Here is a 17,709-nt window from a genome sequence, read left to right as displayed (position 1 = left end):
CCACTGTTGTTTTTACACACACACAAATTTCTCAATACACACATACAAAACACACTCTGACATCCATACCAACACACCCACACAATTTTAGCTGCATCATTTATTCAATTGACCTGCAGTGCTCTAAAATACAGCAAACAGAAAATAGGGAAAAAGCATGTATTTGCTCCATAGGCTAAACTTGAGAAAAATGGCGCCATCTGGTGGAAAATATTAGCCAGGGCTCCAGAATGGAAGCATAATATCATAGAATTCATGATTTTATGCTTTAATGGCACTGGGATCAAATATAGCAGTTTTAATGGGTTTCAATGGGGACATTTTTGTCTTTAAGGTCCTGAGTGTAACTATTGTGTGTACACAGTGTATTATAGATGCATTATAGGAACTGAGGTTGAAATATCAAAATTCCCCCCAAAATACACACCTTTGGCAAAATGTATGCTGTTGGCATCAACACAGCCAAAATGACTGAAAAAGACAAAAATGAAAAAGACAAAAATGTCCCTAAGGTCACACAAGGGTTCAATACAATAAATAAATAAATAAATAAATAAATAAATAAATAAAATGAAATAAAGAGAAGTAATTAACTACAGGGCACTGAAGATAGCCGGTTAAGTCTCCCACTGCAGTTCTCTTCCAGTCCAGTGTGTGGCGCTGCACGCATGCGCGCTCATTGCGGCTCTCAGCGGAGGTGAAAGCTGGAGGTTCTTATCGTCAACTCTCATGTGGCCTCGTCGCATCAATCCTATTATTTTGGTCCACAAGAATAATTCTAGAGACGTATTAAATTTACAAAGACCATGGAGATGGATGCGTTGAACGCCTTTAACGGGGAGGTGAGAATATTGCGATTTATTGGACTTTTAGCCTGTTAGCATTAGCCGAGCGCCAGTGTCTTCAAAACAATCGTTATTTTGTGATTGTAGTTGAGATTTATGGACTAAAATTGGTCACGTTGCTGCATTTTAACATTCTAAAGTCAAACAAGAGCTCAAATATAGCGACTGATACATACATATGTGCTGAAACGAATGTAAATAAAGTTTGTTTGTTTAGTGACCTTCGCCTGTTCGTGCTGTCAAACTGGGCTGCATTATTATTAATTAGTCTTTAAATAAGTGGAAAAGCACGCTTATATCTGTCAAACCTAGAGTAAATTGGTTTAAATGATACATTTGAGTTGTTTATGTAGTCTTGTCCTTTCTGTTGTAATCAGTGTTGGGTAAGTTACTCTAAAAAAGTAATAATTACAAACTATTAATTACATCTTCTACACTGTACAAATTAAAGTAATTGAGTTACTTATTACTAATTACTTGCTAAAACCCTTATCAACCTCGACCAGATGAAAAATACAAGGATAGACATGAAACCTCTTTTAATTGTTTCAAATAAATAATATAAAATCAAATAAATTATTTATGAACTGGCCAAAGAATTTAAGGGGGCAGCGTTAAATTAGAAAACATATATTTTAACATTAGACAATAACCATTGTGCGCCAATAAAAAAAGTTACTCAGAGGTCCTTGGAGGACAAATGTGTCAGCATCAAAAAACTGCCATAATAATATTATATATTAAAATAATTTTCCACTTTGAATGAGTAAATGTTTTTAACCAACATCAGTCCTGATCATAACTACCAAATAATTCATTAATTTTCAGGATTTTAACCCTTTAAATGCCAGTTTGTTTACATAATGCCACTGTTGTTTTTTTACACACACACTCTGACATCCATTACCAACACGCCCACACAATTTTAGCTGCATTATTTATTCAATTGGCCTGCAGTGCTCTATAATACAGAAAATAGGAAAAAAGCATGTATTTGCTCCATAGGCTAAACATGAGAAAAATGGCGCCATCTGATGGAAAATATTAATAATTTAAATTTTGCAGCCAGGGCTCCGGAAGGAAAGCATAATATTATAAAATTCATGATTTTATGTTTTAATGGCACTGGGATCAAATATTGCAGTTTTAATGGGTTTCAATGGAGACGTTTTTGTCCTGAGTGTAACTATTTTGTGTACACAGTGTATTATGTATGTATTATAGGAACTGAGGTTGAAATATCAAAATTCCCCCCAAAATACACACCTTTGGTAAAATTTATGCCGTTGAATGAAAAAGTAATTTAATTACAGTAATTCTTTACTTAGTAATGCATTACACTCAACACTGGTTGTAATTGAATTGAAGGAGAGAGGATCTTGTGCAACTTTATAAATGTTTTCATCAATTATTGTATTGCTTGTCAGAGTAATGGAGTGCCATCTCTGATTTGGGTGCTGCTATTAGGGTCATAGGAGAGCTCTGCTGTCGTTTTTATTTTGGGGTTATTATGAGCAGACTAAATTTTCTAGTAAAGGTGTTTCCACTTATCATGGATGAGAATTTGATGCATTTCAGTTTTGTTTGTGTCTATAAACTCTTTTACTTTTGGGGGTAAATGTGTTCACATTCCTTGCTCCTGTTTCCTCCCTGTAGATGTTGTCCATGATAGAGATGACACCACCAATCTCTCGAGCCAAAATGATGTCTGTAACCAAAGCAGGGATTAAAGCTATTAAGGTAAGTTAAGAGAGGCATTTTGTTTTCCAGAATGAATCTTGTTAGGGTACTAAATTGTCAACAGTTATTTGAATTGTCTTGTTTCATGTTGAAATTGGAGGAATTTGGAGACATTTTAAAAAAAATTGTTTTTTAAACGGATTTCATATCAGAGGGTGTTTACATGCATGGTCTTGATTTATTATAACACTGATTAAGATTAATAAGCTGACAACCGAAACGCCTTGTGTTCTTTTATTCAGGGAAGTAGGAAAAAAATGATTTCGAAATTTCATATAAACTCCGTTTTTGAGTTTTCAATTTATTAATCATGTTTCTTCGACTTCAGGCACTTTTAGCACTTTGGATTTTTAGAAAGAAAATTCTCATTTGAAAATTTTTAATTTTGCTACTAACAGTGCCCAACAGTGTATGTGCATGCATCAGAGGAGATTTGTCATTTTTGTCATTTGTTTTTTTTTTTTTTTCTGGAAGTCATTATAAAGAAAAAGAAAAAAATTGTGCACACCACCAGAGCTTCAAAAGCAATCCATATTTTATTGCAATTTAAATTTTGTTTTTTCAAGCTATGGTAGTGTGCAGGATTTTTTTATAATAGCTGATGTTTTACGCACCTACCAATAATCTCTCAGGTGTGCTTGGTTTGGTTGTTTATTTTCTGAAAGACATAACATTTCCACTACATCTCATGTTCTGTATTGTGAGTCTTGCTAAGGCTAATTTCATAGCTAACATTTGATGTATCCTAAATACACACAATTAAATAATATTTTCAAACTTTTGAAAATAGTAGTTTAAGAAAATAGTTATTTGGTAAAATTACAGCTCGATTGGAATTGGGTATTTTCTGCTCACAAGTGATATTTGCCTTGAATTTTCTTTTTTATTCAAACATACTTGTCTCTTATTTTATCTCAAGCACGCTCTTCACTGACACTTTTGTCAGCTTGGTTCACAAGTACACTAACTTTTGAAAACACTTTATTAAGGGCAACATTTTTGGTGTGATGGAAATGACACCACAACTGTGGGACATTCGTAATTAAAAAAAATATAATAATAATAATTTTCACACAATAAATATTGAAATGGTTTGTTTATTCCAGTCTTTTTTAATTAATATTTTTATAATAAATTTTCATGATTTAATATTGAAAGTCTGCGTCTGGGACGAGGCTAAAATTGTACAATCTATACTTAAAAGTAATTTGTAAACTATCAAAAATAAATGATGGGGGCCTTGTAAAAAAGTTCCCAATTCAGTTTAAATTTGACCTTCATATAACAAAAAAACTTGACATAAAAATCCCCAAAGTTGAAGAAACACCCATATATACTCAATATACAGCTCAGACCACTGCAAAATGATTAGTTTCTCTGGATTTACTATGTATAGGTATGTGTTTGAGTAAAATGAACATTTTTGTTTTATTCTATAAAGTATTGACAATATTTCTCCCAAATTTCAAATAAAACTCTTGTCATTTAGAGCATTTATTTGCAGAAAATGACAGCTGGTCAAAATAACAAAAAAGATGCCGTGTTTTCAGACCTCAAATAATGCAAAGAAAACAAGTTCATATTCATTTTTAAACAACACAATACTAATGTTTTAACTTTAACCACCAGATCATCACCGATCCTCCACCAAATTTCACAGTGGGTGCGAGACACTGTCGCTTGTAGGCCTCTCCAGGTCTCTGTCTAAACATTAGATGACCAGGTGGAGGATCGGTGATGATCTGGGGGTGCTTCAGCAAGGCTGGAATCATGTAGATTCAAAAACAAGGTTATCCTGGAAGAAAACTTGCTTCCTTCTGCTCTGTCAATGCTCCATGCCACACAGTCAGGTCAATCAAGATGTGGATGGAGGAGCACCAGATCAAGACTCTGTCATGGCCAGCCCAGTCTCCAGACCTCAACCCCATTGAAAACCTCTGGAATGTGATCAAGAGGAAGGTGGATGGTCATAGGTCCATTGGAATTTGGGAGAAATATTGTCAGTACTTTATAGAATAAAACAAAAATGTTCATTTTACTCAAGCACATACCTATAAATAATAAATCTAGAGAAACTGATCATTTTGCAGTGGTTTCTTAATTTTTCCAGAGCTGTTTATTGAGCTGATTTTTGGTGTGTTGTTGTACATGTTAAAGCACTCAGAAGCGCTTTTTACAGTGTGCTTAACCCCAAAGTATCTTCATTCTAGAGCCCGCCTTTAACCCCAGGTAAAGCCACATTTCACACTTCTAATTTTGAAAGGGGTTTAGCACTGCTTTTTACCTGGGGTTATGAAACCCTGCTCCGGAGCAGGGTTAACACAGCATTTGCGGGGTTAACCCTGTGTTGCAGTGCCAAAGGTATACAGTGTGAAACGATGTGGTGTTTGAATGTTACAGAAGGTTGTTTAGCAACAGACAACCAAACAAATAAAGCCTCTGTTCTTACCTCATTAAATATTAATGCGCTTTGTACCAATGCTGAAACTTTCACGCATTGTTTACATTCTACGTCTGAGGAAATCCAGTAAAGTGTCGAACAGTGGTGGCAAACACGATAACTGCCACGATAAAGAGACAGTATTCCGTGTTTTCGTGTCATATTTCAGAAGACAAACAGAGCTGATTTGCTGGGCAATATCTCACAGAAGAGCAGCTCTATTGACAGGTTGTGTGGCCATCGCTAACTGCATTCGTCCAGTCAGTGTTATCGACACCATAAATATACAAATAAGAACGTTAACCCGGGGTTTATGAATGTACAGAGTGAAACATCGGAACACGAATACCTAGGATTAATTATTAATCCAAGGTAAAATATGAACAGTGTGAAACATGAAACAGAATAACCCAGGTTTCCATTGACCCGGGGTTAACAATTTCAAGTGTGAAAAGCCTTAGAGTGACCCTATTTCAAATACATAAAACTGACCTTTTTGTTGACATTATACATTTTTAATAATATCTTTTTTTCTGTTAGCTTTACAAGCATGTTGTTCAAATCGTGGAGAAGTTCGTCAAGAGGGTATGTAATAAACTATATACTGTACTGCTTATTGCTGGTATGTTCAGGTGAAGATTTAGTGTTAAATTATTTTTCTTTTTTCCCATCAGTGTAAACCAGATCTAAAGGTTGCTGGTCTCTATGTGGTCGACTCAATTATCAGACAGTCCCGTCACCAGTTTGGTGCGGACAAAGATGTTTTTGCCCCAAGGTTTTTGAAAAATTTCAACGCAACATTTGAGAACCTTTATCAATGCCCAGCTGATGACAAGGTGCTAAATCCTTACATCCAAAACATTCAGTGAAATTCTAGTGAAGTGTTTCTGTGAAGCTATATTTCATTGAGGAATGCTGACCATGTGTTTTTCTTGGTTAAATCAAGGGGAAGATACTGCGTGTGTTGAATCTATGGCAGAAGAATGAGGTGTTTGGCATGGACATCATACAGCCGCTGTTAGATATGGCCACAGTTCCAGTGCTTCCTGTCTTAGAGAATGGAACCACAGTGAGCGGTAAAGAAAACATACAAACACCCAGACAGCTAAATTATAACATATATATATATATGTATGTATGTATGTATGTGTGTATGTGTGCGTATAATACTGTAGAATCAAGCCATTCCAACTGTAAAATCCTCCAGCACTGGTCAAAGAGAAACACGGAGGAATAAAATAAGTAACTATCACATTGATTTTTGCTGATAGCATATAGTCCTAAAAAGCAACCACCTGCACCTATTAATCAGTAAAACCTGATGATGACTGAAAAAAAATGATCTCTGTTGTTAAACTGGACTGTTTGTAGCTCCTCCCGCCGTGTTGATGGCAGTACCACAGTCTGCACCTCTGCCTGTACCAGTGCCTGTACCACAGCCTGTACCAGCTGCTGCCACCACGGTAGTGGCCCCACACACTGTTCAGAGCCCAGTGGCCCTTGCTGCTGTCACGCAGCTACTCCAGGGTACTCGGGGCATAGAGGTAACAACACTTACTACACACAAATCCATCTGTGCATTAGTAATTAAAGACAAACTGTGAATGCTTCGTTTCCATAAATTTATAGGGTGATTCTCGCAAAACCTGTAAAGAAAATGTCTTGGTCATAACACCAAGTCATTAAAAAAACACAGTATATACTGTATGTGTGTATGTATGTATGTAAATGTATATATGTGTGTGTGTGTGTGTACATGCATATATATATAGAGAGAGAGAGAGAGAGAGGATGTGACTATCAAATTTTCATATCACGATAATGGCTGAAGCATTTATCACGATGTTGTATTGAATTACAAAATGAGTCGGAAGATATATAAACTTTATTGTTTTTCTTAACTACAAGATTTAGTTACTTGTTTCGTACATATTAAATTAAAAGATCACAAAGAAAGTAACCTTGCAAAGATCAGACCATATACGATTCAAAGAGACATGGTGGCTTTCAGAAGTCTGAGTCCAGTGCTTCTATTTTGCATTTATCTTAATTTATCATGCCAAGTTTTGAGAACTTTAATAGTATATCGACAAAGATAGATTGTTTTTTTTTGTGTGACTTCAGACATGGCCAGATATTTCGTTTGTAGAAACAGCTGTGTTGTATGCCATATTCATTAATAACCATATCAATTAAATGTTTGTGTTTTAGTTACAGCAACTGCTCCAGACTCTGCAGCAGAGTGGAGGGGCGGGGCTTTCTCAGCCCAGTGCCCCGCCCACTGAACAGAAGACATCACTAGCTAAGGTAGCACACCTCAACAGTCCTGGGGTTTGAGTTTGATGCTTTTGATGCTGAGTTTGAACTGTTTTGAAATGAGCAGTATCCCCTCAGTTAAGGTGGGTATGGCTGGTTTAGGAAAAAGTGGGAAAATATTATTAAAAATGGGTGAAACATGTGAAAGATCAGCCTTATTTGACAGTTTTTTTTTTTTTTTTTTTTTTTTTTTTTGTCACATAGAAACAAAAAAATAAGCGCAGTATAAAATCTTTTATTTAGTTCTCTCCCTGTATCTGACTTTTAATATGATGTTTTATGTCTTAGTCTCTGCTGGATCGATTTGACTACGACGATGAACCAGAACCAGTTGAGGAAAAAACCGAACCACCCTCTGCCGCTCCTATTATCATGTAGGACACAACAAGCACTCATTCCTTGATGTTCTATTACAGTTACATGTCATTCATTCCAACTTGTTCAGACAACCACTGATTATTATTCATCTGTCTTTGCGTTAAACAGAAACCTCCCCCCTGAATTACAGCAAGCCCTGCAAGCACACCTTCTAAGCCAAATAGCTAACCAGGTATTTATTTGTAAACAACTACATGTGAGCATGTTGCAGTTTTTCTTATATACAGGATTTAAGAGTAAATGCATACCAAAAATAATAGAAAGCATAACTGATGCATGTGTGTTATGGAAATGGTTTCTCATGTTCAGACTCAGATACAGATGCAGGGCCACGTGGCGTCTCAGGAGTTATCTGCGCCGCTTCAGGAGTTCTCAGCAACGGTTCAGGAGCAGATACCAGACAACACACCTCACACCCAAAATGACAGCAGCATACAGCCCACTACCCAGCAGCCACAGGTACAGAACAGAACTCTAAACCTTTAGCAGTTATAACATTGATGGTTTCACATGCAGAAAAAACACACATATAATTCTAATGCGAGTCTCTTTTTGACTCTAACATTGCTAACACTATAAGTGGACCTTATAATAAAAGAAAATGTATAATATGACCCCTTTAAGAATGCCGTTTTTGCATGTTTTTTTGTGTAGAAAAAGTTAATTGCATTAAAGTCAGACTATCAGAGCACATTTGTCTTTGAATCATCATTTCAGGGTTCAGATGCTGAGACAGATCGCTCAGTGCAGGACGGGAGAGTTGGAAGACACAAACGATCAAGATCCAGGTATGTCTCAAGGGTGTGCTTGAATTTAAGGTTCCCGAAGGCAAGATTTTCATTTGATTTACTTTTTTGAATGCCATGCATCTTCAGGTCTGCACAGAGAGGATTGTCATCACGTTCACAAAGATCACGGTCAGGGTCACGCTCCCGACACTTGAGACATCGTCGCACACGGTCCCGATCCAGAGAGAGGCAAAAACATTCCCCGCGTGCGCGATCGGAGGAGAGGAGAGAGAGGGAGAAAGAGCGAGAGAAGGAGAGAGAGAAAGATCGAGAGCGCAGACAGAAAGGACTTCCATCCATCAAGAAGGAAACTCTGAGTGGTGAGAACATTAAATATCATATAGTTTTTCCTCAAGTCTTACTACAATTCTTCAAAACATAAAATAAAACATGTAAGAATTATAGATGGTTCCATACATTGAATGAAGTTTCTCTAAGCATGTCAAGCTACTTAGCACTCATTTTAAAGGTTAACCGTCTACTGGTTGTATTGTTTGTTTTCATATTAAGGTGGGATTCAATAGGGACCTTGCAGTACGATATTATACTGTAGGTCACTATATGATAATAATGCAATTCTTTATGTATAGTTATTCAAAATCGTGGTTTGCAATCTTTTACTAATTTTTAATTCATCTTCATCTTTGATTTCATTTCTTTGCGCAGTTATATTTGTAACGAGTTCCGAGTTTGAATTTGGTTAAATAGAATTAATTAAATGTGCGTTTACCTTCTCTCACACACTTGCTCTGAGTAATAGTCAGTCTGTTTTTCTCAAAAATATTAATGCGATTGTGAGGTAAAATATCGCAATACTTTGAAATATCAGTCTCCCCTTACCCCACCTCTGTTTCACATGCTCTTATTGTGTTTTTTTTTTTTTTTTTTAGTTTGCAGTACTACATTATGGATTGGACAGCTGGACAAAAAGACTCAAAAGCAGGACATCATGAGTCTGATGGAGGAGTTTGGACAGATCGAGTCCATCAATGTACGTATAGATCATGTTTGTCCTTGCTAATATTATATACAGTTGTGCTCAAAAGTTTGCATACCCTGGCAGAAATTGTGAAATTTTGGCATTGATTTTGAAAATATGACTGATCATGCAAAAAAACTGTCTTTTATTTAAGGATAGTGATCATATGAAACAACCACACCGTCTTTTTCCAGAGCAGCCTGTATTTCTCCTGAGGTTACCTGTGGGTTTTTCTTTGTATCCTGAACAATTCTTCTGGCAGTTGTGGCTGAAATCTTTCTTGGTCTACCTGACCTTGGCTTGGTATCAAGAGATCCCTGAATTTTCTGTTACCATTATGATTTAAAAAGGAGCCAAACAACTATGTGATAATAAATGGCTTCATATGATCACTATCCTTAAATAAAAGACAGTTTTTTTTTTTTTTTTGCATGGTCAGTCATATTTTCAAAATCAATGCCAAAATTTCACCATTTCTGCCAGGATATGCAAACTTTTGAGCACAATTGTACATTTGCACCTGTGTATAAGTTCCTTCGAGAATCCTCAAAAGCATTGCCACACAACAGTGTAGGATGTATGATCAATATATAAGGCAGTTAAAGCTTGTTTTGAAAAACTCAATTTAACCCTTGTTTTGTTCATTTTGTGTTCCCGGCCAAAAATGACCGGCCCACTAAGATTGTTTATAAGTTTCTCATATTGCATATATTATCACAATATTTTGTACTGGATATTTTATGCACTACTTTTTTTAGTCGTTATGACCAGGTTTGTACTCCTTTTTAGAATATATTTAAAAATATATATATTTTTATTGATAGAAGGAATAACTGAACTGAGCTTATACCAGGCCAGTGAGGGGCACTCCCTGCAGAAAAAAAAAAAGTGCTCATCTAAAGGATTGGGGCGCTCCTGAACACTTAATATTTCTGTATTTTGTAGTCTAATCCATTCATTTCCAACGGCCGGTCATTTTTGACCGGGAAACAAACAAGTGTAACAAAGTCAAATAAAACCAAAAAAATGGTCCAGATTGTTTTTGTGTTTTCAGATACCAAGTCATCTGTCAAAATGACCAGAACACAACATAAGGGTTAAAGCTGAAGTGTGTAATTTTTGCGCCACCAAACAGAATGTAAAAAATAAACATTGTTTTCGAACAGCCTTCCAAAAACGTCTTGTCTGCTGTTGATCGAACAGATAGCCTCGCCCCCAACTTACGCCATTATTCGAGTCAATGTTGTTGTGTCGGGTTGGACTGCAGAGACTTTGAGGAAATTCACTTATGAATGAATGACTTATGGTTGTCTCTGTATATTAAGCTGTGATAGAAGGAAGTATTGAAACACTGAAAAAGTTACACACTTGAATTTTCCCCAAGTTTCAGCAGGTAATATTAGCATCTGTTCTGCAATGGAATTTGTCTTAAAGGAATACTCAAATGTCAAATAATTTCTATGTTCTGCACGGATGTACTTGCTGCTTTTTCACAGCTAGTGTCCACTGGATGTCACTACTATTTTCAGCTGCTGATTTTGACTGTGTAGATTGGATGTTTTACTAAAAAAGCTAACCTGTCAGTTAAACTGAATTTTTTTAACATGTTTGTTTCTCTGTAGATGATTCCTCCCAGAGGTTGTGCATACATTGTTATGGTACACAGACAGGACGCTAACATGGCCCTAAGCAAACTTAGCAGAGGGGCTGCCAAAGTCAACCAGAAAGCTATTAAGGTGCCACAACAAACCTTTTCTTCCTGTTGAGTGACGGTGTTCTTTGATTGAGATACCTGATAAGAGTTATTGCTTTTTACTCGCTTGTATGGAATACTTTATTTTGATTGGTCAGTCTTGGAATTCTGCAGTCCGATATTTTTGTGTGATGACCACTAAACTGTTTACTAGTTTACTACATTTTCATTATTTTATTCACATGAATACACTTGACGTTGGCCCGTTGGTCTTAAAACAGATCCATTCATGCAATAGTCATTATGTGTTACTTGTTATTTTTGGATTACTTGCATTTATTTAAAGAATTGTTTTGTCCCAGATGTTGCGTTTGCTTGAGCTTTAGCACCCATGCCAGTTTTGAATCTTTACAACTGGGCTGTTGTTTAACTTGTCCTTGATCAGATCGCTTGGGCGTTAAATAAGGGCATAAAGACGGAGTTTAAGAAGTTTTGGGATGTGGAGCGCGGCGTCACTTACATCCCCTGGGATAAAGTGAAACCCGATGAAATCCAGAGTCTTCGAGGAGGCGGCATGTTCGACGCTGAAACACTCAAATCAGGTAACTGTCCCGCCTTTATATGTGAAAACTTTATCTTCCTGATTGTGTAATGAACATAAAACTCAACAGTTTGTGACAATGTACTGTAATTATTAAGTAACATCACTGTTCAAATCAATCTTCCATCTTTAGAGTGGAATGTTGTTCTGACTAATCCAGTTGTGCCAGTCACAGGAGGACCTGAAGGAAGACAGGGAGATGGAGCTGCACTCCCAGCGGTACCACAGGTAAAATATGAGCGGTTTCTTTTGGAACCCCTCAAAGGTATTGAGTGTCTGGTTCAGATTTTCTGCTCTTGTGTTGTCATGTCTTTGGCATTTGTGAGGCAAACAGTGTTTATGTGTTCTTTCCTGTGCTCTGAGCATTTCATGGTGCATGGTTGCCATCATTTCTGGCAAACGAAGAACCACAGAGCACAAAATAAAGCAAAGTTAGTGTCATGACTGTCTAGTTTTCTTTACGTGTTTTAGTGGCGTCACTCTCAGTGACAGTTTTTGTCACAATATTGTCAGTGTCCCACTGTTCTGTAGACCAGGTTTTGCATGCATGCGAATGTAGCCAGTCCATGTTGATGCACATTTTGCACACACTGTTAACTTTTTCTGCCGTAGGAGCTGTAGAATCAAAAACTGATGCTTTTCTGTATTGAATTTTTTTGATGGAAGATATGGATTACAAATGTGTTGATACTCTGTTTGCTGCTTAATGTCTGGACCAGATGACTTCACTAGAGATCAAAAAAACAATTATTACTTTAGAGTTGCAGACTAAATTTATTTTTGAGTGGAAGGCAGGTTAAAAAATTGATTTCTTGAATGAGAGCTTAATGCAGGGGTGCCCAATCCTGCTCCTGGAGAGCCACTGTCCTGCAGAGTTTAGCTCCAACCCCAATTAAACACACCTAAACCAGCTAATCAGGTCTTTAGGATTACTAGAAACTTCCAGGCAGGTGTGTTGAACAAGGTTGGAGTTAAACTCTGCAGGACAGTGGCCCTCCAGGAGCAGGATTGGAAACCCCTGTCTTAATGAATGATCATACTTTCAACTGGAGTCCATCCTCATGTCTTTTTAATCTTCTGGATGAAACTGAAGCTGTGAGAAGACGTGGTAATACTAAGCACCAATTAATTTGAGAGAAAAGAACTGCGTTCTGGAGTAATACAGTTGTACATCCATTTAAAGTTCATACCGGCATTACAAAATAATGTACAAATAATTTGAACATATGGAAGCCCAACAAGGCCATGTGTTGTATTCTCAAGGTCGTGGCTTGTTTTTCTCGATGTAATGAAAGTTAACTTGACATCTCGAGAATACAAGACCAAACATAGCCTCTAGATATCTGACCAATATTAAATAACGGTTAGCCTCAGTATTTACATTCAGAATGTTTATATAAAGTTTGAAACCCACAGATTAAAATCACAATATGTCCTAGTACGATTATTTAACCGCAAAAGCTGCGATTTAATGAGATAAATATATAGTTTGCATGTAATTCAAATGTGAGCGCTTGTGAATGTGTGAAGACGGTGTTGTGCTCACGCCAGCAGCTCATACTTTTTAAGGCTCCAAGGCCTTATACAGGGAAAACACCGTCATGAGCATCGCATGGTCTGTAGCAGATGACAGTAAACGGAGTGCAAATTCACATTGTAGCGCAAGGCACATTCAGAGTACATACGTATTTAATTAAATAGCAGCCTTTTGCGGTTTAATAATCATGTTGCGACCTGCTTTTCCAGAGTGGGAAGCTTCCTTCCTTGGTCAAAACAACACAAACACTTCAAAATAAAAGCTCCGTCAAAATAAAAGCTCCATCAAAATAAAAGCTAAATTTATAGGAAAAAAGTATGACAGAAATATATCACTACTGTTAAGTTGTAATATTCACTGTAATACTACTACTACTACTACTACTACAAAATAATAATAATAGATCAGTATTAATTGTATTATACATAAGCAGTATCTAACATCTGTGATGCTCTGTTATGCAGCACTTTATTTGACAAAATATAACTCCAAAGCTGTATTTTGGATTGTACTTTGAGGTACTGTATGTAAGCACTTAATTTTATCAGAAATAATACAATATTATGTTGAAAATTAATTGTTATTAATTATTATTTTCATTTGATTAAAGATTTAATTAATTTATTCAAACACCATTTTGATGAGGAGATTTAAATAAACTGTTGACATGGAATTCAGAAAAAAAAAACAAAAAAACAGGTATCGGTGAGTACCAAAAATTAAGTATTGGTACTAGTACTCATTCTAAAAAAAAAATGGTATTGGGACAGTCCTAGTATTTACTATATAACTATTATTAAAATAAATTCAGTTAGTGTGTAAAATAGATAGACTCCCTTTCTTTGAGTACTATTAAAATGTGCAACTGGAAAGATTTTAGGTTTTTACTTTTTCTGGAAAAGAATGGCACTGTGAACACAATTCTGGTACATGGGGTTTTTCTACTTTGGGTAGCTAAAGGGTTTGCCAATAGAAATAGGTTTTGCTCAGCAAGAACAAACAAACATTGACTACAGGTCTTTTGCTGTTTTGTGCATAAAGGACACATCTTAAATGACACTCTCAGGTGTCTCACGTACATGCACATCCACTTCAACAGTGGTTCTCAACGTTTTTGTTTTTTTTCTGTGGGACCCAGATTTTACATTGGGTATCAAGTGGCGACCCAACACGATAAAAAATGTAATCTAGAAACTAGAAGAAAAAAAGATGTATCCTGGATGGCGTTTTCTTTTATCTTGAATAGTTTTGCTCATGGTTCTCAAATAAAAGTGCATGTATCAAGTGACATAATTTTTGTTGTTGATATCAAAAGATACAGGAAGTTTTCTCCCCCCCCCCCCCCCTTTTAAAAGTTGATGAGCCTGTTTATTTATATGAGCATATTATATTTATTTTCCAGTTTATTTACAAATATACAACAACATTGAAACAGAACATATATTACACAGGAGGAAAACTTCCTTCATTATTTGTTCATAAGTCTCGGAGGTCCAGACTTCTTGAAATTGCCATTTATATTTACAGTGCAATGCCATGTAAGCACAGGTAAGACCATGGTTGGATCCTCATTACGGTGGTTAGGTCAATATTGGTAGTCTTTCTAAAAATAGAAAAAAATTATAATAATATAGTATTTTGTTATGGAAAAAATAGTAGCCTAAACACTTTTAGAAGCTTTAACTACAACTGTCATAGTTGTAGTAAAAATGAGGTCCAATAGATTTCACATTTTTTCAAAATACCACAGTTACATGCTAATATTGTTAAATTGTGATACATTTTATTAAGGTGATGATGTATTTGAAAAACCTTTATTTTGGCGCATGCACAGTGTTGTTTTTCTTGTCCTCATCAGTTCAGTTTATAATGGCAAGACTGTCTAGCTGTTCATTGTAGAGGTCTGCGTGGGACCCAAACAATCTGACTGAAATTTAAATGTTCACTCGCTCTCTGCCTGCAGTGATTTTCCTCCCAAACTCTCCAATTCCCGCAACCCTGCATGTGTTTTCCACAAAGAGCAAAAGCCATACAAGTGTACACAAATAACTTTTTATTTTTCTGTTATTGCTATTATCAGATGATATGTGACCTGATGCCCATTTCACTTGCCTGAGGTTGATTTCTTAACGCATAATTGAAAGTTTTTCTGTCCGAGTTTCACATCCTTTGATGCCCATGCTTAGCTCTTTGTCATTCTTCTAAAGCCCCTTTGACTTCCTGAATAGCCTGCTCTAAATATTAATTTGATGCATGTGTTTTGTGTACATTATGTTGTAATTTATTTATTATCAAAAATAATTTAGTTGTAAATTAAAAAAAAAAAAAAAATATATATATATATATATATATATATATATATATTTTGTATTCATAAATTAATAACAAAAAATTTTCCACATCAGATTTTTCAGACCATCCGCTGCCGCACACCACTCATTGGAAGTACCATCTGATCTCGCAATCAACTCGGAAATTTAATCCCGCTGTGTGAGAAATCTAATCGGGTTTTGTGGGAGTTCCATGAAATGCAGATCTCTACTCCATTGCGTTTTAAACTAGAATGTTTTTTACAGGAATTCAAATGGGTCACATCAATGTTGTGGTCTGTGGCGCGATATCAAGGGAAGCCCATTGGCGCAGTTGGTTCTGTGATGGCTTGCGCCACTCGCACAAAAACCAGGTTTCAACTGCATTTTGTTTTCAGATGAGAAGCATATTTAGCGCAAATAAAGCGATGAATGCTAAATGAATATCATTAAATTTGCCTTGGCGGCCCGACATTTGTCTTGGGCCTTGGAAAAATATAAATGGAGAAAGAACTCTGGCATTGTTCTTTCCATGATGTCCGTGAACAAATCCGAACAGACCTGCGAAACATTTTTGGGTCGCGACCCACCAGATGAGAAACACCGCTCTCTAAAACACTGAAGTTAAAAACACAAAATCATAGTGGTGGCCAAGAGCCAGGGTTTTAGGAGGTACTTTAGAGGAAAACCAGAGTTTCTGTGCATCACGGGCTGATTTAGACTGATGGCAGAAGATGACTCTTTATTCGGCAGCTTCCCTTGAAGAACAGTTGCGGGGAAAACGTAAAGCAAGAAACAGGTGGGTTCCGGAAATGTAAGGAGAATAAATCATTGGCAGTCATCTTGAGCATATCAAAGTAATTGTAATGCATTTCATTTTAGAAATTGGGGTTGAAAACTCTTTGTTTGAATTTTGTATTTATTAGCCACTTTCTCACACAAAACCTGTTACATAGCAGTCAAATTGGCAGATTTTCTTTTTTGTAAATGTAAATCTGCTATTCACACATCCAACAGCTTTCTGTCTTTTATCCATATTTCTAGCATTCACATATCCGCACCAAAATGCCATAATTTGCCGGAAATGCACTGGTCGGATGGAGAACAGTTCTTTTTCTACATAACCATAGATAGTCACCCTGTGTCACAAGCTAATAATTGCATCAGCTTCTTCAGATATTTCTGATTGACAGCTGACTTGTTACGTCAGAGTGTCCTTTCCTCGTACTTGCTCAAACGGTTGATCTTAAAGGTGCAATATGTAACAATTTTCATATAATATTCGCCTTTTTTTGTCAATGTGTGAACAGCTTGTAACGTAACTTAAAAAATGAGCCCTTCCCTGACTTCCTAGGTTGCCTATTAAAGCCTGTAGACTGAGTTTCATGCGAAGGGAGCGGGTTTGTTTTTTCCGGGAAAATCCAAAGGATGAGACGTTTATGTGCGCTCCAGAGAGCCTTGCCTCAGTGCTTCCGCTATTCAACAGCGACAACAAACTGCAACACTAGGTAACGTTATCTTAGAGATGGAATCCAGCAAATGTCCGGCTGCCAGCACAACACCGACTCCTACACAAACTCCGAATAAGCCAAAAAAACAAAACAAAATGTATCTACTGAACCCCTTCTGGCTATGCGGGAACGTGATCGTGGTCGAGCGAAAACTAGAGTGAACATCGGCAGGGCATTTGATTCCTGGAGGGACCTCCGTGCGGTTTTGGGGATCAAAACCGACCCTGAATTGGCGTTCTTCTTATTGGACAGGTAAGCTTACATAACTGCAAAGCATGTTAAATATAGTGCCATAAGGATTGATCTGAGTAATTTTAGCTAACTTGATCTTGTCTGCTAACGCTGACTAATTGCAAGCTACCTATAAAATATTTCAACGATCTTCTCTTTATACTAAAAGTCAGGTATACAGGATAAATTTAAGCAAATACGCTGGTTTATTATTCGTAGTACAACATATGATATATAAAACATACAATAGTGCAACAGTAAACTGTCTGGTATAGTTCGGTAGTATGTAGCTGTATGTGTGTATCAGTATGCTATGTTAGCTGGTAAGTAGTTTTAGTTTG

General features: G+C 36.5%; 1 protein-coding gene across 3 annotated transcripts in view; it reads left to right on the top strand.

Moving 5' to 3' along the window:
* The first annotated feature begins 686 nt into the window (after window positions 1-686).
* The window catches only part of scaf4b (SR-related CTD-associated factor 4b), a 42,752-nt gene continuing 25,729 nt past the window's right edge, over window positions 687-17,709 (top strand). For 2 of the 3 annotated variants that reach the window (XM_051679222.1, XM_051679221.1), the window contains exons 1-16: window positions 687-842; window positions 2,502-2,585; window positions 5,566-5,610; window positions 5,700-5,861; window positions 5,972-6,101; window positions 6,397-6,569; window positions 7,237-7,332; window positions 7,630-7,715; window positions 7,828-7,891; window positions 8,029-8,178; window positions 8,437-8,507; window positions 8,595-8,827; window positions 9,398-9,498; window positions 11,109-11,222; window positions 11,625-11,781; window positions 11,914-12,008. In XM_051679222.1, the coding sequence (XP_051535182.1) occupies window positions 807-842; window positions 2,502-2,585; window positions 5,566-5,610; window positions 5,700-5,861; window positions 5,972-6,101; window positions 6,397-6,569; window positions 7,237-7,332; window positions 7,630-7,715; window positions 7,828-7,891; window positions 8,029-8,178; window positions 8,437-8,507; window positions 8,595-8,827; window positions 9,398-9,498; window positions 11,109-11,222; window positions 11,625-11,781; window positions 11,914-12,008 (1,797 nt within the window). In that variant the 5' untranslated portion in view covers window positions 687-806. Of the gene's footprint in view, window positions 843-2,501; window positions 2,586-5,565; window positions 5,611-5,699; window positions 5,862-5,971; window positions 6,102-6,396; window positions 6,570-7,236; window positions 7,333-7,629; window positions 7,716-7,827; window positions 7,892-8,028; window positions 8,179-8,436; window positions 8,508-8,594; window positions 8,828-9,397; window positions 9,499-11,108; window positions 11,223-11,624; window positions 11,782-11,913; window positions 14,602-17,709 lie in introns of those variants that run through there. The other variant, XM_051679223.1, reaches the window with a different exon arrangement.

Source organism: Myxocyprinus asiaticus, chromosome 39 (genome assembly GCF_019703515.2).
Source record: "Myxocyprinus asiaticus isolate MX2 ecotype Aquarium Trade chromosome 39, UBuf_Myxa_2, whole genome shotgun sequence".
NCBI lineage: Eukaryota > Metazoa > Chordata > Actinopteri > Cypriniformes > Catostomidae > Myxocyprinus > Myxocyprinus asiaticus.
The sequence above is the reverse complement of the archived record's forward strand: the minus strand, read 5'-3'. Positions and strand labels throughout refer to the sequence as shown.